We start from the raw sequence: 21,661 nt of genomic DNA, 5'->3' as shown, positions 1-21,661 counted from the left end.
GTTGTTCTCCTATAAAAGGACGTATTCATTTTCCCTAGGAGATCCAACTTTTTTTGTGGTTATATATTCAAAGACTAACAAACTCAATTGAGATGCCTAGAAGACAGTAAGCAGGACTTGTTGCCATGACTTCAACAACCAGCATGTCCACTGCAATCACTGAGAAGGAAATGGCTATTTTAGTCCTTAGATTTACTTCTAAAGATGCAGTGATCAAAACTGAAATTTGACCCAGAAGCTGTCATGGTTCTAAAGATGCATGACAAAAGGTTTGGCAAGTGTTAATAAGAATAGAAAAACAACCAACAAAGCAGCCAGATTTCTCCAACTTTCAGGACAGTGAAGTACAGCAAACCAGCCAAGAGCTTAACAGCCAAACACTATATCCAATGTACCGTGATGGGCAGGCTCATTGCTCTGATTCATTGTCAATGATCAAAGACTAGACTTTTTCATTCTAAACAGCCAATAAATAAACAGTGTGCTACAGCCACTGGGACAGAAGAAGAAAGCCATTGACAAGGGAAACAGAAGGACTCTGCTTGAAGAGAGCAAACAGCTACTTGTACCTCAATTCCATAGTGTTTGCAGGAATAGGAAGATCAGAGTCATGCCCACCAGAACTACTTGGCAGCTGAGGATGGGGAGATACTCCCTCTACACATTTGCGTCTAGAAATTCACCTGCATGTTGCACCATATATTAATATAAGAAGCTTCAGTGGAGAATGGGAAAGACAAAACAAAAAACAAAAACATAGTTACAGGAGCTGCTGGGTGGATCCTGATTGGTAAAGTGTCTGCCTTGGGCTCAAGTCATGATCTGGGGGTTGTGGGATCAAGCCCCGAGTCAGGTTCCCCGCTCAGCAGGGAGTCTGTTTGTCCCACTCCCTCTTCCTCTCCCCCTGCTCATCCTATCTTTCTCTCCAAATAAAATCTTACAAAAAAAAAAAAAAAAAGTTACAGATGCCCAATTTGTTTTTAAAACTTACCTGTCCAGAATGTTTTAATTATGTAGTATTTTATTTTATGTTGCTTTGGGTCAGTCTTTTACACAGAAGATGGGAGAGAACTGAATGAGTTTTTCAACCACAAGGATAATAGCCTTTGCTTCAAACAGTCATCATTTTTTAAACTCTAAAAGCCAAGAAAAGGGTGCCTGGGTGGCTCAGTGGGTTAAAGTCTCTGCCTTCAGCTCAGGTCATGATCTCAGGGTCCTGGGATGGAGCACCGCATTAGGCTCTCTGCTCAGCAGGGAGCCTGCTTCCCTTCCCCTCTCTCTGCCTGCCTCTCTGCCTACTTGTGATCTCTCTCTCTCTCTCTCTCTCTGTCAAATTAATTAATTAACTAATCTTAAAAACCAAGAAAAAGCAAGAAAGGGGGGGAAATAGGGTGGTGGAAAAAAAAAGGAAATGGAAGACAGCCCCAGAATTAGAGACAATGAAAGTAGGAATGTGAAATTTAAGGTGTTAAGAAAAAGAGATCTTTCTTCTTTGCCCTTCACTTCAATTAAGTCATACATATTAAGTATTAAAAATAGGGGGGAAATAGGTAAAAGTTCATAATGCTGAATAAATATTTACTTAATAAATATTTAATACATATTAATATAATTAATAATATAATAAATATTTAATAAATATTTTATGATTTTTTAAAACTGTTGGTATCCTATCATTACCACCACATAACTGTATCACATTCTCTGGTACCTAAAGTTTCAGATTTTTTTAGGGGTGCCTGCCTGGTTCAGTCAATGGAGCATATAACTCTCGATCTCACAGTTGTAAGTTCGAGACCCATGTTGGGTATAGAGATTACTTAAATATAAAATCTTTTAAAAAGTAAATAAATAAATAAGTTTTCAAATTTTTTATTTTTTGACTTAACTTAGGTCATCAAAATAGCCCATTGGGTTATAATCTATAATTACGTTAAATTGAATTATTTCATTTATAATTAAGTGGACATCCTTACATGTTTGGGTCAGATTTTATAAATTTCTGATACATCATGGGAGTCAGGTGGAAATTAGATCTTAAAAGCTTGTTTGGAGGATTTATTTACATAGAAGACTACTGCATTGTCTTAGTAAAATAATCCTTCATCTGGAAAGTTCATTGTTTTGCAGTTTTTCAGGAGGAGAGTAGCAGGAAGTAACGAAACATCACTCCAGATAAGCATATCCACAAATCACTCCTGAATCATGAATTGATAAAGTCATTCCACATCACCCTCTTACTTAATAACAAGGGATTTGATACATTAAATTTAATTAATTGGCAACTGCCTGGATTGTAAATATTTACAGTTTGTGCTTGTCTTTGATGACGACTTTCTCCCCTCAGAATATCAGCTTCTTGTGGTTGGTATTCTAACAGATATAAAGATAGCTTTTCTTCTCATTTTTCTCATATGTCCTTCCCTTCTCCTACATCCGTAACAAGTCAGCTGAGTTCCTTATCACTCCGCTAGCAACTGCATGATCGTGGAACCCAACCATTTTCTCAGTTCTTGTATCAAGCCTTCTTCCCATCTAGGTTGCAGGAGTCTAGATGCATTGAGACAAAGTGCTGAGAGAACCAAGAGCTGTGCAGAGTGGTTGAAGCACCGGCCAGACTGAACAGAAAGGAGGTAAACACAGGCTGGACTAGAAGAGCAAACAGGACAAGGCTGTTTGGGCTGGGCGAGGACGACGAGAAGGTTTGAGTTGGAGCACCAGAGTGAGGCAACAGAAGGTTCCATGCTGTGGCACATGGAACCTGACTTTGCTCACCCCAGGGAGCCATTCACATCATGCCCATCGTGACTAGAAGCCCTTCTATTAGGTTGTGACTTCATCTCCCATTCCAGAGGTCATGGTGCGTGGAAAAAATCAGTAGCCTTTATACCAGGAAGCTGAGGGAAGCAGATTTGGGGGGTGGTTCCCAAGGCATCCCCCTCCCACCTCCACCTCCCTCATGCTTCGCTCCTGCTCCTCCTGGGCTGTGCCCACACCACCACCGCCCCTACTTCGTGACGACGTCACAGGACACCTGGCTCCCCTTCAAGGTCCTCATCTGGGAAGCTTACTGGGATGGCTGCAGCCTCCACTGGTCTGTTCCCTTCCTGACCAAGGGTTTTAGCAGTCCTTATATTTAACCGAGACCTCCATTATCTCATCTTATAAAATTCTGAAACAGTTTTCTGGGCGCAAGTTATACATCTGTAATTAATGTGTAAATCCTTCTGGAACAGGAATTAACTTTACTCCTCATCCCTCACTATGTCACTGTGTACAGAACAAGGTGAGCATGTGGTAGACCCCTAAGATCTATTTGTTCAGTCACAGGAATATTGAAGTAATTTTAAGAGGCTGCTTTTGCAGGGAGAAGTATTCTTTTTTTTTAATTTAGTTTTTTTTTATTTTCATAAATTTTCATCATTACTGAAGTATAGTTGATAAGATTGTATATATTTCAAGCTTACAACATGACATATATATACATTGTAAAATTATGAACTACAATTCAATTAATTAACACATTCATCATCCCACATAGTTTTTTTTTTTAATGGAGAGAATGCTTATGACTACTTTCTTAGCAAATTTCCAGTACATGATACTCTTTTACCACAGAACTACTGGTAGCCCTGGGTACAATGATTCTGCCACAACAATGATTTTTTTTTTTTAAGATTTAATTTATTTATTTGACAGGCAGAGATCACAAGTAGGCAGAGAAGCAGGCAGAGAGAGGGGGAAGCAGGCTCCCTGCCGAGCAGAGAGCCCGATGTGGGGCTCGATCCCAAGACCCTGAGATCGTGACCTGAGCCGAAGGCAGAGGCTTAACCCACTGAGCCACCCAGGTGCCCCCACAACAATGATTTTAATAGAATGTGATGAGATTTGTGTTATCACTGCTATTTTAAAAATATTTTTAAACTCTTCTGAATTGAATTGAACATTATGTCTCAGTTTATTTAAACTACATATTTATCATGTTATGTAAAGGGAAGTTCATTGAGTTAATTGCCGTGAAATGAATGGAACTAATTAATAACACTATATTTTTTCTAGTGATCTCTACTTCATTTATACCTAAGGAACAAATTACTTAACAACTTGTGCACTTATATTAATAGCTGCTCTGGTAGCTGCTCTGGCCTTTTCCTTTCTAGAGACTCGTCACTGTGAATTTACTTTCTCATGTGCAATTAACAAACAAAATTGTATTCTTCTTTATAAGTCCTTTTTTTAAAAGGAAAAGACCATGTAAAACAGGGACAATAATAGATAACCTTGTTACATATGTGTCTTGTATCCAGTACCTCCTGGTTGTGAGTTTTTGTACGTTTTGAACTATTGAGTAGAAAATCTGAAATGGGAACAAAGAAAACTCCCTTAGCACCCAATGTTCATTATCTGAGCTTCAAGTTTCAAGCTCATGGTTGACTTATCTGAAATCACATTTGAGTTATCTCAATAATAGAAAAAGCCTATTAACATAAATATAGTACTGTGTATTTGGTCTTCAGACTGTTTTGAAAACATCCATCTCAGCACTTCTCTTTTGCATCCTTATGTTTTTTTCTTTAATAAAAGAAATAGCAAACACAAAACATTACATCCAAAATGGATAAGCCAGCGATGAGTTATATTCTATTTTTGTATTTTATTTTACATTTGCAGGTACATCTTCTTCTCTACGCCTTGATATTTCTTTTCAAAAATGTTTGGATAGTTTGGGACTTACAGACTAGGATTTAAGCATGGCTATAATTTTTACCTCCAGAGAACACTGCCAATGGTTAAAATAGCATTCTTAGGAATTTCAAATGACTCATTTTTCATTGTGACAACCTCGCAGAACACTGCCTTGTACTCACACACATAAAAATTGAACAAATCAAACAAAATGCAGAAACAAGGACCCTGCCCACATACACACAGACATACACGCAGCAATATACTTCAAAAGTTTAGGATGCTACCAGCATAAGCAATATAAACTTACATGTTGAAATATATCAACTAGTTCCCTCACTTATTAGTAATACAATATACAGTTGTTATTATATATCAATAACATGTATTATAATCACATCTGTAATTACTATATAATAGGTTCATAATGTTTCGATACTATAATATGTATGTTAATAATGTACATAAATAATAATATTTAATGAATTATGAGTGAGCAACATACCCTAATGACACCTCAATTAATCCCTGACAATATTATATGCTTGTTTTGTTTCAGCTGTTTCTTTATCTTCACTTGGTAAATATACAAAAAGTATATCTATGGCTTGAAAAAAGAAAAATACCGAAATCTTCTGGTTGAAGTCTTAAGAGTCTTCTCTGTTAGAAAGTCTAGGTTGAAACCAAAAAGAAATTACTAAGAAGGACAGGTCTGTTTGCAGTTCTGAGAAACACTGCTATACAATTATCCTCTTAATAATCTGATGAGGCTGTGGGCACCAGTGTCTTGTATTTATTTATCTTCCTGTTTGTTTATTAGCTTACAAGCATTGATTGATCGATCTATCTATCTATCCGTCTATCTCTACATCCAACCTGGGGCTCAAATTCATGATCCAGAGAACAGGAGTCTAAAGCTCTACAGACTGGGCCAGCCAGGCATTCCTAGGTTATAGGCATTGAGAGCTGCATGGAATCTTCGAGGCAACTGCACGCACGTCTCTCATCTACAACAGAGGGGAAAGTAGCACAGATCAAGAACAAGTGAGCAAGGGGCGCCTGGGTGGCTCAGTGGGTTAAGACGCTGCCTTCGGCTCAGGTCATGATCTCAGGATCCTGGGATCGAGTCCCGCATCGGGCTCTCTGCTCAGCGGAGAGCCTGCTTCCCTTCCTCTCTCTCTGCCTGCCTCTCTTGTGATTTCTCTCTGTCAAATAAATAAATAAAATCTTTAAAAAAAAAAAAAAAAAAGAACAAGTGAGCAAGAGCCATTACCTCCTGACTGCTGGCTTAGTAAATACTTATCCACGATACACTTTATCTCTGCTGATTCACATAACTTTTCGATTATAGACCATATATTTATCTACATATTCTTAGTATTAAAGGTATAAATAGTCTCTATAAATGAAATATAAGAAAAACAGGGGGCGCCTGGGTGGCTCATTGGATGAAGCCGCTGCCTTCGGCTCCGGTCATGATCTCAGGGTCCTGGGATCAAGCCCCGCATCGGGCTCTCTGCTCCGCGGGGAGCCTGCTTCCTCCTCTCTCTCTGCCTGCCTCTCTGCCTGCTTGTGATCTCTCTCTCTGTCAAATAAATAAATAAAATCTTTAAAAAAAAAGAAAAAGAAACACAATATGCTTGTCAAAACACACAAGTTACATCTTGACTGAACAAATAATTACACAACTTAAAACAATCAAGAAGCATATTCATTAAAAAAATCTGCAAATGCCATCAAACATTTTTATTGACAAAATCATATTTTTTTACTTTAAAAACTGTTTAATACAATATAAGTTCATATTATTAATCATTCATATAATACATTGCTCGGGGATTCTGTCATTTCTGTAGCTTTTCAGTCTATGCCTCTCCCCTAGATCATTCCCCTCTTTCTCAAAACATGAAGCAATTCTTCTCATTCTTTCCTACCTGATAAAAAATTTTGCACTTGACCTTGGATCCATTAAAAAATGTTTTATCGCAGCACCTGGGTGGCTCAGTGGCTTAAAACCTCTGCCTTCGGCTCAGGTCATGATCCCAGGGTTCTGGGATGGAGCCCTGCATCGGGCTCTCTGCTTGGCAGGAAGCTTGCTTCCCTTCCTCTCTGCCTGCCTCTCTGTCTACTTGTAATCTCTGTCTGTCAAATAAGTAAATAAAAATCTTTTAAAAAAATGTTTTATCCTTCTTTCTCCCTTCCCTCTCCCTCCTTGTCCCTTACCCCTCTTCTCAACTCCTTCCTCTTTCCTTCCTCCCTCTCTCTCTCCCTCCCTTCCTTCCTTCCTGTTTTGTTTGTGGTTCTTGAAATCTGCTCCATGAGAGTAGGCTTGTATCTTCACCTCTTAATAAAAAACACTTTCATTTTGAAAGGCTTATATCAACAAAAAAAGTCATTAAACAAAAGAAAGGACATTCCTCTCTTCTTTCTGTGGTACTGAATACTGTACATCATTCATTTCTCAAAACGCTGTTCTCCTGGGGCACCTAGATGGCTCAGTCTGTTAAGTATTTGCCTTTGGCTCAGGTTCTGATCCCAGATCCTGGGATCAAGTCCCATGTAAAGGAGCCTGCTTCTTCCTCTCCTCCCAGCTCCTGCTCTCTCTGTCTCCCTCTCCTTCAAATAAATACATAAAATGTTAAAACACAGACACATACACACACGAAAATGCTATTTTCCTTTGACTCTCCTGACACTGTACCAATTATCTCATCTGCTTTTCAGCAGATTCTTCTAGATCCTTATTGCCTTAATGTTTTTCACCTCATCAGGGGCTTTGATCCAGTGTTGGATCCCTCCCACGACAGCATCCTTAACTCTGTTCTGGCCAGATAACACTCATTCCACACCTTTGCTTTCTTCCCTGTCTCCCACCATGATGAATCCTAAATAAATTTTACATAAATAGGAGTGAAATTTTGTGTTTCTGTAACTTTCTACTAAGGGAGCAAGGTAGGCAATACTAGACAAACACTTCAACGGTAAGAATGTTTGTTGGGTTTCTTTGCCAATTATCTAAAAGTTGCTGCCTTCAGAGTCTGGACATGACCTCAAATAATGGGGAAGAAAAAAAACACGTAAGAGCCATAACAGCTGTAGGGATAAGACCCTGAGAGCATACAGAAAAGACAGACTTCCACTGATGCAGTGTTTTTGAGCAGGCATTTGTGAGCCATACTCACAGTTTTTACCTTATTACCTAAAGATGCATAAAAATGCAACAACTGACTGAGCATTTAAGACTCTTTTCAAATATCCTTTTTCCCCCTATAAACATCCCTGTAAGAGAGATATTGAGGGTATGATTCCCAAAGGCCCAGAAGGTTCAGTGACAAACATGCCCAAGCTCCATGTGGATGAATTAGAAGAAGAATTTATTGAAATACTTGTTTTAACTACTTCTTCAGCACGAAATTGCCTCCAGGTTATATGGTTTGTCCCAGATCAATACCATCATTATTCTCATTTACTTCATGTTTTAAAACAGTTTTCATTTTTAGTGAAATATATTGCCAATAAAACTTCAAATCTCTACCATAAATAAATTATCAGTATTTCCTATCTTAAAAACAGGGACTACCAAGTGCTCAAAGTCTAGGGCCTGCTCTCCCTTTATTATAAAAGGATTGTCTGAAATATCATTGGTACTTTTTAACTATTTGGCTATTTTTTTTAAAGATTTTATTTATTTATTTATTTGACAGAGAGAGAGAGAGAGAGACAGGGTACACAAGCAGGGGGAGTAGAAGAGGGAAAAGCAGACTCCCCGCTGAGCAGGGAGCTTGATGCAGGCCTCAATCCCAGGACCCTGGGATCAGAAGGCAGACACTTAATGACTAAGCCACCCAGGCACCCCAAAATAAAATGCCTAACTTTTTTTTTTAAAGATTTTATATATTTATTAGTGAAGAGAGGGAGAATGTGCCCAAGCAAGAAGAGAGGAAGGCAGAGGGAGAAGCAGGCTCCTTGCCTAGCAAGTAGCCCAATGAGGGACTTGATCCCAGGACTCTGGGATCATAACCTAAGCTAAAGACAGACACTTAACCATCTGAGCCACCCAGGCGTCCCTGGCCATTTTTTTACTTGTGTGTCACTTTATTTAAACCAGGATGCATTATCATGTTATGTAAATGGAGATCTGTTAAGGTAATTGCTGTGATTTGCATAAAACTAATAGCACTAAATTAGGATTTCTCTTGATTTAATCAAAAGAATTGAAAGAAAATTGAGACGAGAATAATTTTATCATTGTAACCTTCAGTTTTATTTGATGCCATGTCCTTGAACCACCTAAAAAATCATGCCCACCTAAAAAGGAAAGAGAGTATAACATAGTGTTTGGGAGCATAGACTGAGTTCACATCCCCTCTCTACTGCTTACTACTTCCATTACCTTGCACAAATTATGTAAACCTCTGTGTAAAAATGAAGATAATAATATTTATATAATAGAACTGTTAAAAGATTGAATCATTAAGAACTCACAACGCACCTACAAAAGTACATGGCACGTATTCAATACTGTATTTGTTAAATACGTAAAATAAAAACATTTTGGGGGCACCTGGGTGGCTCAGTGGGTTAAAGCCTCTGCCTTCGGCTCAGGTCATGATCTCAGGGTCCTGGGATGGAGCCCTGCATCATAAAAAAAAAACATTTTGCATCTCACTAGTATGTACCTCATACTTTGGGAAAAACACTAAGCTGGGCACAGGGTGGGGACTTTTCACACAGGAAATATATTTAAGTCATGCTAATGAAGTTAAGTCAAGCAACAAAGTTTTGCATTTCCATGAAGAAACAGAATGGGAGTTGGGGAAATCGGAGGGCTAGATGATCCATGAGAGACTGTGGACTCTCGAGAAACAATCTGAGGGTTTGGGAGGGAAGGGGAGTGGGGGGTTGGGTGAGCCTGGTGGTGGGTATTATGGAGGGCACGTATTGCATGGAGCACTGGGTGTGGTGAATAAACAATGAATTCTGGGACACTGAAAAGAAATTTAAAAAATAAATAAAAATTAAAAAACAAAAAACAAAGAAACAGAAAGGGCCTGGGAAGGAGCAAAATGAGTGTGATTAGATAATTGGGGGGTAAGAAAAAGCTAAGGGTGAATAGAAGAAACTGGTTTGTAGTTTCTTTTGTTCAGGGAAAAAGTGCATGAAAGGGAACAGCAGGAATCACAGTGGTGAGGGCAAATGGTATGTAAGCGCTGTGTTTGAATGGAGTGTGCTGATCGACAAAGGGGGATGATTTTCGGGGAATGGGAGAGGGGAAGTAACTTGCACAGGAAAGACCACCAGAACTCAGGCAGGAGAGGGAGGAGTTGAATGAAAGCAAAGTTTATGATGTATGATAAAACAGTGTGGATGGTAAGAGATGTTAGGACCTCACATCCTCAAGGCCAGGTATATCCAAGAGTCATCAAGAAAAGGAAAGAGGTGAGGACCATTTAGATCCAGGAAGGATGTCATTAATTCAGTTTTGAACATACTCAGTTTGAGGGAGTAGAGGGACTGTGGATGGAGGCAGGGGACAGCTCTGTATAGCAATACCAGTTTGGGAGTTATGTACACAGAAACATTTGAAGCCATGAGACTAGAAATCATAAGCAATATTCAGGGGAAGAGTTTCAGTCATCTCTGGAGAGCATGACCCCATCATAAGGCTAAGGAGTGACTGGTGCAGAAAGAGACAGACAGCACCTTTAGAGACCTAGCAAGTTTAAGGGAGAAAAGAAACAGAAATGTAACAGCAATCCCAAGGCATAGCTCTTGGTAACATTTTTTAGAGTTAGGAACTGGATTAAATGTAATATGTTACACATACAAGTAAAAGAGTAACACTTATAATTGTAGCTCGGTTGGCTTGATGAAGGAGAGGCAGGCATTCTGTACTGGTTATTTCTAAAATCATATCCCAGACTTCCTGCCTCAAAACATTAGATGACATGTTATACTGCAGGTCCATGTCTCAAGCCCAAACCTTCTCAACCTGAATCTTGGCAGTGGGACCCAGGAATTGGAACATAACATATTCCGTAAGTTGTTCTAATGAGACAATACAATTAGAGGTCTTAGAATAAGAAATTGTGTGGAAATAGCAAGAGATAACTTATTTTGCTATTATATAGTTTTGGCATATCTTATACATTATGCAGCAAGTAGTGAGTGACTATTTTGACAGCTGATCTTAACAAACTAAAGAATTTGTTTTAACTACATGTCATATTACCTTTGGACTCCTCATACATTATTCTGATTATACTGGCTATGTAGTTCAAGCCTTTATTTCTTGGTAAGATCTGGTTGTGTTTGTTGTATAGTGTAGTATGCGTGAAGTACATGACTTCACATTACCTATCCTCATTTCCTCATCTCTTGTCAAGTAGTTGAAAATAGAATGACCTCAAATCAACCAAGTTGAAAGTCAGAATCTAATTCTTTTTTAAGGCCACTAAGTTTCTAGGTTGAAACTAATTCTGTCCTTGAGTTTAAACCCATCTCATTCACCCTAATTTTTGCTTCTCAGTCGTCTAGGAGAAAGCCCTATATTTTTGTATTAGAAATGACAACTCTGCCCCTCTCCAGTTAAAAATGATAAAATGAGAATTTACATTTAAAGTTTTGTTAAAATCTTACATCTTTGATTTGGAAACATATGTCCCAAAAATGAGAATATTTCAGACTATACTTATTTTTAGTCAACATTCCACCAGTTCAAATTGTGTTTTGTATAATTAATATGTTTTTGAAAATTAAAGCAAGCTTCTGAGCAGTTCATCACAAAGCATTTAGCTTATTATAATGAAAGGATATTAAATAAAGGATTTACTGACCTATATTCCAATTGATGACACAAACTAAATTCTAAGTAAAATAAATAGTAATTCACAATAGCTTTAGAAACTTCAGATTTAAATTAAAATAAGAAAGACTGAGATTATTTGAAATTATTCTGAGTAGAGCTTATCCCGGCATCCTCCTAACACATTTGCAACCAGGCATGAATTTCCACACTCAAATGTTCTGCTGTGAAATTTTAGTGTGACTGCCTAGATTTCTTCATATTTCTAATTAAAGATTCAGTCCTTTTCATATGTGTTTCAAAAACCTTACTTCAAATTTTCCCTTGTAAACCTGATGAGGTCTATATGGCGAAGCACACTTCTAAGACATCTCTTTTAGAAATGAGATCAGTTAACTGGCTACTACCATTTTTTTCTCTCCTTGTAGAGCTGCTCCTCAAATCAAGAGGAGGGACCCAATGCCCCTCCCCTACAGCTTCCGCCAGGGTTTCCTGGAACACTTGTTCTAGGAATGCTGCCTTTCAGAACCCAGCTGCCATTATGTGAAGAGCCCAAGTCACCTGAAGGCAGCCCCAACGAACTCCCAGCCAACAGCTAGCATCAATTGCCAATACGTGGGAGCTACCTTAGACAACCAACCCAGTCAGGCCTTCAGATGCCTGCATTCCCAGCAGATTCGAGACTTGCAAAGGCATCAGACTTCAACAGGAACTGCTCAGCAGTCAGCCTGCAGAGCCATGAGAGATACAAATAAGTTGTTGTTTTAATTCGTTGGTTTGGGGCACAGCTGTTACATAGCAACGATCACCAGAACATCAGCATATCTTTCCCTATTCAGGTTCAGACTATAAGACTTGTAAAATTTTCCAAGGAGAGTAACATACCTGAGGCCAGATGACCTTTAAAAGTTTTACCTAATAGGGGACCTGGGTGGCTCAGTTGGTTAAACTTCCCAGCACTTGATTTTGAATCAGATCGTGACCTTAGGTTGTGAGACCCGGCACGTGCAGCCTGCTTTAGATTGTCTTTCTCCCTCTCTCCCTCACCCTGTGCCCCTCCCCCACTCTCTTCTCTCTTAAAAAAAAGAAAAAAGTATTACCTAGTAGTCTAATGCCATTAAATTGTTCTTAATTTGCTTAATGGGAATAGCTCGACCTTATTTTCTTTGCATGTCTTTCCCTCTAATTGTTATGGAATCAAGATCCGAGCTACATTAACGTATCGAATCTTACCAACTCCCTCAACAAACAAAAGGGAAAACAGAATCCCCAAGACTCACGTGACCCACCCAAAGACATAAAGCATTATCATCTGTTCTGTTTCTCCTGCTTCAAATCTTCGCTCTTTATACCCCACTTATAACCGCCTCTACCGGGCCATATTTTCCCTAAAACTAGTATGAGTTCAAGACAATAACATGTTTCATTATTCTTTGCCTAAATTTGCAAATAATTTTTTTTAAAGATTTTATTTATTTATTTGACACAGAGAGATCACAAGTAGGCAGAGAGGCAGGCAGAGAGAGAGAGGAGGAAACAGGCTTCTTGGAGAGCAGAGAGCGCGATGCGGGACTCGATCCTAGGACCCTGAGATCATGACCTGAGCCGAAGGCAGTGGCTTAAACCACTGAGCCACCCAGGTGCCCCTAAATTTGCAAATAATTTTACAGATCCTTAACCACATCCAAATTTATTGAAACTGAGTAGGAACAAAATATTTCCGCCTGATTTTCTTCTCATCAAAATTTAGACTCCCTGATCTAAAGCTGAATGTGAAAGATGTCACATTTCACTGCTCTAATTTTAGGGCATTCGGTACATTTTATGTAGTTTACATTCCTCTTCCTGCAGGTGTTTATCCTTTCTTTTCTGATCCCTCAACTAGCACTCCTTATATACTTTCAAACGGGTAATTCATTGTGCGGGTTTACCTCTCACTAGAGGTTGATTACCCTCAAATCTTTATTTTCCTTCTTGTTCCTGTGCTCTACTAACTTCTCATCATGTATTTCCAACTAAATATTTGGGTTTACATGTCTAGCTATCACCTCTTAATTAACATCCCAAAAATGAAATTAATCTTCTGTCCAGAGCATCGGGAAAATAAAGCATCGGGTTAATCCTTTAAATATTCTATCAAGGGACCCATTATTTCCCCAGTTTTTAATGTTTCAAATCTCCAGAGATTTGATATTATTTGACATATCCCTTTTTGATATCCTTATTTGATATATATTTGATACATCCTTTTCCTCAATGTTGCTCAATTATTTGATATTATAGATTTCTCATTAGAAGTATCTTTCATCTTTTTTCTTTTTTCTTTTTTCTATCTTCTATCTTTTTTCTTCATTTCCCGTCACCACTATTCCACTATATATATATATATCCACTATATATATATATGTATACTATATATAGTCTATATACTATATATATAGTCTATATAGACTATAGACTATATATATAGTCTATATAGACTATAGACTATATATATAGTCTAATATAGTCTAATATATAATAATACAGCCTAATATATGTCGTATCATTTCAGGATTACTTTGACAACTGGGTCTATCTTCTGGGTCTATCTTCTCCAATGTATCCTTTGAATTAAACAACACTGATCAATTCATCTCCTTTAAGCACTAATTTCATTGTAATTCTTCAATGCTCAAAAACCCTCCATGACTTCCTATTTCCTATCGTGTAAATTCTAAATTCCTCTGGTTACTTTTGAAGGCTCTCCAAAATCAAGTCCATTCTGTCAACTGAGCTCTATGTCCTAGTGCTCCCCAAAACTGATTTCCTTCCTGCTTTGAGAAGAGACCCATTGTCCTATCTAGAACACCTCTTTTCTTACCAAACCCTTTCACATCCCCCCCAAATCAGGTTCAATACCACTCCCTCCATGAAACTTTCCACAATAACCTCTGAAACTGAATAATGTCCAATATCATGTTTTAAATAAAACAAAGAGCAGTAGGTGATGTAGTTAGAGGAGAAATTAAAAATACTCCGGACCTATCTCACTATTAGAAGCTTGCAGGTCAAAGTTAGCCTTGCGGTTAAAATGCAAATACTCTTGGCAAAGAGTTAGTCCTACATTTTTTTTAGTATGAAACACTTCATCATATCCTTTCTGTAGAGCAATATTTGAGGGCAGAGGAAAAACCCTGTTGCATAACTAGATAAGCTGAAGGCATCACTGAGGAAAGAAAATAAAAGGAGGAAGCAAAAGATGCCAAAATCTCAATTTGCCTACTTCGCAAATAACCTTTCCTTTTTTTTTTTTTTTGAGAATTAGCCTTGTGCATTATAGATATAACTATAAATTATTCAAAATATTTGATTAACCAATTACTCTCATTCTTCTACAATGCTAGAGTATGGATTTCTTCTGAGTCAAACAAGAATTGATTGCTATATTCACTCCCATAGCACCATCTTCCTTTCTATAAATGATAAATTTCGGTTGTCATGACACCAGAAAAAGATGGATTCAGCTTCCTGGCACACCCAGGCATTCTCCTACACTGTTTTTCCCCTTCATCCTAGCAGTATGGACTCCAACGTCCTCACCCCCTGCTACCACTAAATGAAAGAAATTCTGACTAATGTTCTGTGTTTTTCACAAGTAAATTAAAAGAAGAGGAGAAAGATGACCTTAATTGACGAAGAGTTTTCTCTCTAGTTTCTGTACATATTTCCTTCCGTCTCTCATCAGCCCTTATCTGGTCGGTGGCTCTTCCTATTTCTGCACTGCGGGTCTGGGCCACTGCCCTGAGTCTTGGCATCTTGATCTCACTCTCTGTTGCTATGTACTAGTTCTTTCTCTACTCCCTGACCCCTGGGTTCTCACTCGCTTGCTCTACCTACTCTCTCTTACCAGCCAACGTCAGTTTTTACTGATTTCAATCTCAATAAGAAAAATGTAATGTGTTCCTTGAAGAAGGTGGAGACAAATTTTAGGTATCTGTCAGATTACAAATAGGGAGGAGAATCTGTAAGCATTAGAGACCAAGCTCAGGACTACCCTAAGGGCTCAGGTGTTAGTTCTACCTTGTTTCCATAATAACACCTTCCTATAACTGGAATCATGGCTAATTTATCCAAGGGCTACTGAAATAAAATCCAGGACCAACCGTTTTCATTATAGTGTGGAAATGCAAGCTAGAGAAACAACTAACTTCAAAATTAAGAGTAACTTACCATTTCATAGATAGTCCACTCATGCTTAAGGTTACAAGGTAAATGATTTCATTCTTTCTAGATACTGTATGTTGGATACAAATTGTACCTTAGTGCTTTTAGTAGGGTAAAGGAGTAAATTCCATTAAGTCAATTATTTTGGCTTTCCATTCATAAGAGTTTTCTCCCTCCGTGTGTTTTTCTAACAAGAGTTTACATTCCCATGTACAATGAAAAGAAAGAATGGAAGACCAAACCTGAAATACTTTCTGCACACTTGGGAAAATGTTTTATCTTCCCTTTTTAACTTGGAAGTATTCCACCAATTTCAGAAAACTTTTAAAGACAGATCTCCATTCTGGAGATCGTTTGCCACACTGCTTTATTCAAAGGCCCTCAAAATGGGTCTTTCTAAGACTTCCGGGTCAAGCAAAAAGGGACTATGAATGTCTTGACCACAACTCACATTCATAGGCAAAAATGTCCTCAGCCTTCTCTTTTTTCCTTTCTCCTAAATTGGCCAGTGTGTATAAACTCCGCCGATTAGCAGTCAAAGCATCCCCTAACCCTTGAGTCTGTGGGAACTTAGGAATTTCAACCCGAGCACGTCGATCCCAAAGCTCCTCTCCTCTGAAGAAATCCTTTCCAACAAAGGACAAGGGAGAGGCCGGGGGAGGGGCGCGCGACGGACTTGGACGAGAAGAAATGAGTGTGCGGGCGCGGAATAGTAAACCCGACTGCGGGCGGATCGCGGATCAGTCACCGGGAAAAGCAGCGCCGCGCGACCCCGCGGACCCCCCGGCGGAGCGAAGCGCGTCTGGAAGGCGGGTGCCTCCTCTCCCGCCCCTCGCTCGCTGCTTCGCCAGCTCTCCCCGAGGGACCAGCTCTTCGCGCCGGGTTTGGGTCGATGGTTTCGCACCAGGTTCGCCCACCCCCTCCACCCCTGCACCCCTGCACCCCACCCAGCCACATTCCTGGGGCCGTGCCTCGCGGCGGCCGCCCAACCCCGCGGCAGTGGACCCCGTCCAGAGGCTCGCGCACGGCGGGACTGCGCCAGCTCCGCCGCCCCCAGCCCCGCTGGGGCGCAGGCAGAACCCACCGGCCCTCCGCCTCAACTTCCAACCTTTTGTGCCAATGCGGCACTCAGCCAAGACGGGGACTCGTCGCCAGCGCCCCCGCGGTCGCCCCGCGCCGGCCCCTCCCGCGCGCAAACCTGTGCGAATGCAAGTTGTGCGAAGTTTCCGCTGCTCGCGCCCCACCTCAACTTGCTCCCATGCCGCACGCTGCGGCGCGGGGACGCGAGCGGACGGCGGTCCCCGGGCACGCCGCCCCCCTCAGCCTCCCCCCGCTGCTCCCCCGGCGCCGAGCGCGGAGCCCCCGGGCCGCCGTCCCAGCGCTCTCGCGGCCGGGGGCGTCGGCGCAGCCTCCCGCGGGCCTCCCTCCGCCCGGTCCCCGCCGCCCCGCGCCCGGGAGAGGTCCCGCGCCCGACGGGGAGGCCGAGCCACGTCCGCTCGCTCTCCGCGCCCCCCAGTCCCGCGGCCCGCCCGCGCACTCACCCATGGCCCGACGTCCTGCTGCGCGGCGGCTCCGGGCCCACGTCCCTGGACGAGCGGCCTCAGACGGGCGCGAGTGACCAAGTTCTCCCCGCCGCTCCTCAGCTCCCGGCGCCGCGGCGAGTGGCAGCCTCACCCCTCCCGGCGGAGCGGGTCTCGGGGTTCCCAGAGCCTCCGAGGACGCGCAGACCCCTCCCTCTTCCCACCTGCCTCGTCAGGCTAATGGCTACTGCCCGGCCCCTCGCGCGCGCTCTCCTCCCCGCGCCCCCCACCCCGCCCCCTTTCGCTGAGCCGCGGGCCACGTGCAGACGCCTCCCCCCGGACGCGGAATACACACTGCGGACGCACGCCTGGTCTCGGCCCCCCGCCGGGGACCTTGTGGCCAAAATAATAACCCCTCACGGAGGGACTAGGAACAGATCATTCCAGAAGAGACGGGTGTGATAGGGTGATTTTACATTCCCTAAGACCGTCTCTTGTCTTAAGTATACTGTGTGGTGTTTTTTTGCTTTTTTTTTTTTTCCTTAATAACGATATTACTGAAGACAAGAGGAAAAGAAAATTCTCCTTTTATTTTATATTAAGTCTCTCTTCTTTTTTCTATGTTATATATGTTGGCTTCTGTGACCTGGCAAGGCTGTGAAGTCCTAAAAGCGCCCCTCCCCCCACACCCACCCACCCATAATATGCAGAAGTCACCTGGAAAATAAATGACTCAATCCAGGAGGGAGCTGAAGCTGCAGAAAGGACACTGGGCTTATCTGCCTGGGGGGATGGATTGTGATCTGGCTCTACCACTGATATACAGGGACTCAGTTTCCTAATTTGTAAAACGAAGGATCTGGAAAATAGGATCTCTAAGGTCCCTTCATGCTAAAAAAAAAAAAAAAAGAAAGAAAGAAAGAATGAAAAAAAAAAAAAGAAAGAAAAGGAAAGAAATTATGTAATTATAATGGCCTAGTTCTTTCAGGTTTCAGACTGGAGAAGTTAATTTCAGCAAATCTGTCCCCAAAGTGTCTTAAGCTTCTTTCTCAGCCTAACGTATACAAATCTATGCCACAAACATGTGGAAAAATAAAACAAAGTGAGCAAGGTTACTAACCTTGAGGAACGTTGCTATCTAATGCAGAAGCTATCTAATGCAGTGATACAAAAAATAAAGAACATAATGCTTAGCAGAAAGACATAAAGAAATGCAGAGCATATCATTAAAATGGCACAGAAACATGTGCACAGCTGTTTCTCACATAATGGAAGAGGTACACTCCTGGAAGGGGTGTTGGAAATGCATTTCAGTCAAATGGGAATAGAAAGTGATTCTTGTGGGAGGGGAAAGGAAGTAGTGGATGGAAGTTGTAACTGTTCAACACACCATTTAGAAATGCATCATGGTTCTGGAAATTGACTAACAGGAACTGTGATTGCAGCAAAGTGTAACATTTATCCGTGGGTCCCATCAAGGTAAATGATGAATGTATGGAGGTTAATTCCTAAACTCAGCTTTTGGATCACCACAAATAATCAGCCACTCACTTCCCAAGGACCTATTTCAAGGCATTACAAGTCTAAAAAAGTCTAAAAAATTAGAACTAGTTTTATTTTTCCTAGTGGAATTGTATTATGATTCCAAAATATAAAATGACAATAATAACATTAAGTACAGTTTATGAAATTCGGGACACTGTTCTAAGGGCTTTATATTACTTAATGTAATTCTCACAGCAAACTTAGAAGGGAGATACTATTATTCCCACTTTCCAGATGAGGCTGAGACACAAATAAATAAATGACCTGCCCAAATTCACGTAGGTAATAAACAAGAAGGTGAGATTCAAACCTGAGTGGAAACGCTCCAGAGCCCAGGATCTCGACCAGTTAACAACACTGTGTCTCAGTATCGATGTGGATGGCTGCATGCTTGAGCAAGACGGTGGTATCTTCCAACACTGAGTGTAATCTATAAATATTTTAGACACTCTCAGTGACTTATAAGAATTTTGAAATACACTAAAAATATAACTTGTTATATACTGCCATCTAAATCATGATGCTGTTTCTCTTTTGGCTGATCGTAAGTGAATATATCAAAATTTTGATGTTTACATAATCTGTCTTACAGTGACCATATAAATGGGCATCAATATCCTGGATCTCAGGTATAGAAAAGCCATTATCTCATCCGAGATGTAACAAATTACATTACAAATTTCATATGGGCATTCACTAAGCATGTCAAGTAATTCATTGTCTCAGTCTCTATGTTCTAATCATAATGCCTATTCTCCAGCATTTCTGCTTCCTCACGTCTCACAGCCGATTGTCTATCAAGTCTCCAGATTATCTCTCCACTCCTCCCTCATTTGTAGCCCCACTGTCTTGTTCACTTCTTTGCAAGTCCTGTGGGCCTGGGGCTCCCACTTCTTTTTTAGAACATGAAGCTTCTCACCAGTCATTGAACTCACAACTGGGGCTCTAGCTAAATTCTGAGGTGAATGGAGACGCTTCATTACATTATATTACTGCAAATACGAAGGTTTGATGTGGGCAGAGAGTAACTGCTGGTCATGCGTTGAGCGTTTTCTGTCTCAGTTAGATACTTTTCCAGTATCACCGTGACTTGATTCATTCAGGGAGAATGCAGAATTGAAATAAAAAGACCATCGACAGTGAGAAATCAGAACACACAAACATGGGGTGCCTGGGTGGCTCAGTGGTTTAAGCCGCTGCCTTCAGCTCGGGTCATGATCCCAGGGTCCTGGGATCGAGTCCCGCATCGGGCTCGCTGCTCTGCAGGGAGCCTGCTTCCTCTCACTTTCTCTGCCTGCCTCTCTGCCTACTTGTGATCTCTCTCTGTCAAATAAATAAATAAAATCTTAAAAAAAAAACAAAACACACAAACGTTTAATAGCTGTAGGCAAGGGGTCCATACACAGGAGGGCAAAGAATCCTCTTGGGCTAGGGAAAGAACCCAGAGAAGGTCCTGTGGGGAAATTTTCCCCACAGGAGTGGCCAATTGGATCCGATACCACAGATGGGGCCAATAAGATAAGGACTGAAATGCTATCTTTGGATTTGGCAGTTATGACACCAGTTATGAGACTGGTGAGACTTCCGTGTTGGTTAGCTCAACCTCGGGAGCTGCCCAAGTGAAATTTGAATCTGGCCCCTGTACACAGAGGCAGGGAGAAATGAAGAAAGAGGCAGAGTGGCACTCATCTGGAGTGCCAAATGAGTAGGTGGCAGGTTTAATAAGGAAGGGGACACACGTAGAAAGCTTGTCATTGGTGGCCTCAAGACAAGCGGATCTCCGGACTCACCCACTGGAAGCTTAAGAGTTGATACAGACAGCTTAATGGGGTTCAGTCACCTTTACCATTCAGACAGTGTCAATAACATGTTGCTCTCTCAAAGCAGTGTTCTTTTTTTTTTTTTTAAGATTTTATTTATTTATTTGAGAGAGAGAAAGCACAGAAGGAGAGTGAGAGAGAGAAGCAAACTCCCCACTGAGCAAAGAGCCCAATGTGGGGCTTGATCCCAGGACCCAGAGATCATGACCCAAGCCGAAGGCAGATGCTTAAACTGGCTGAGCTACCTAGGCACACCTCAACGCTGTGTTCTTGAAACAGATCCCAGTACAGTGGACAGAATGCACATTCCAAGGACACGGAGGGGGTGAGGAGCCCTCGATAGTCTAGATCCAGCTCTCCGGTCAACTGATGACCTCCTCCAACAATTAGCAAGAGTATTGTCAAGGGTGAGGAGCAGAGAAATTTGAAGAGGAATAAGTAATGAGAAGTAGGGATTAGGAAAATACTGTAGACACACTATTCATGGCTCATCAGGGAAAGAAAGAAAATAAGGCAGTAACTAGTATGTGTTAGGGTCAAGGAAGTTTGTTTGTTTAACCATAAAAGAATATGAGCATGTTTAATATACTACTGGATATGAGATAATGATCTTAGATATACTTCTTAGAGTAGAAGGAAGAGAAGGGATCTGGAGCAAAGGGGGCGAATAAGCTATAAAGAAGAAGAAAAAAATTACAATCCTCTGAGATAGGAATAAAGGTTGGGAGAGAGAATCAAAGAAGGAAGAAAGATTTCATTTAAGTACGGAGCTTTGGGACAGAGGTGGACCAAAGACAGTCTTTTTTTTTTTTTTTTAAAGATTTTATTTATTTGACAGAGAAAAATCACAGAGAGGCAGGCAGAGAGAGAGGAAGGGAAGCAGGCTCTCCGCTGAGCAGAGAGCCCGATGTGGGACTCGATCCCAGGACCCTGAGATCATGACCTGAGCCGAAGGCAGCGGCTTAACCCACTGAGCCACCCAGGTGCCCCCCAAAGACAGTCTTGATAGCCTCAGTATTCTTTTGGCAGTAGGAAAGCGATCTGCTGGAAAAGACCATATTAGCACTGTTTTCCACTTC

At 41.1% G+C, this 21,661-nt stretch overlaps 1 protein-coding gene across 1 annotated transcript in view; it reads right to left on the bottom strand.

Moving 5' to 3' along the window:
* GPM6A (glycoprotein M6A) overlaps positions 1-17,443 on the bottom strand; it is a 343,266-nt gene extending 325,823 nt beyond the window's left edge. The window contains exon 1 of the mRNA XM_045998276.1: positions 17,239-17,443. Coding sequence (XP_045854232.1) covers positions 17,239-17,242 — 4 coding nt within the window. The 5' untranslated portion in view covers positions 17,243-17,443. The remainder of the gene's footprint in view (positions 1-17,238) is intronic.
* Between the last annotated feature and the right edge of the window lie 4,218 nt (positions 17,444-21,661).

This window comes from Meles meles, chromosome 2, assembly GCF_922984935.1.
Source record: "Meles meles chromosome 2, mMelMel3.1 paternal haplotype, whole genome shotgun sequence".
NCBI lineage: Eukaryota > Metazoa > Chordata > Mammalia > Carnivora > Mustelidae > Meles > Meles meles.
Note: the sequence above shows the minus strand (reverse complement) of the source record. Positions and strands in the feature narration are given on the sequence as shown.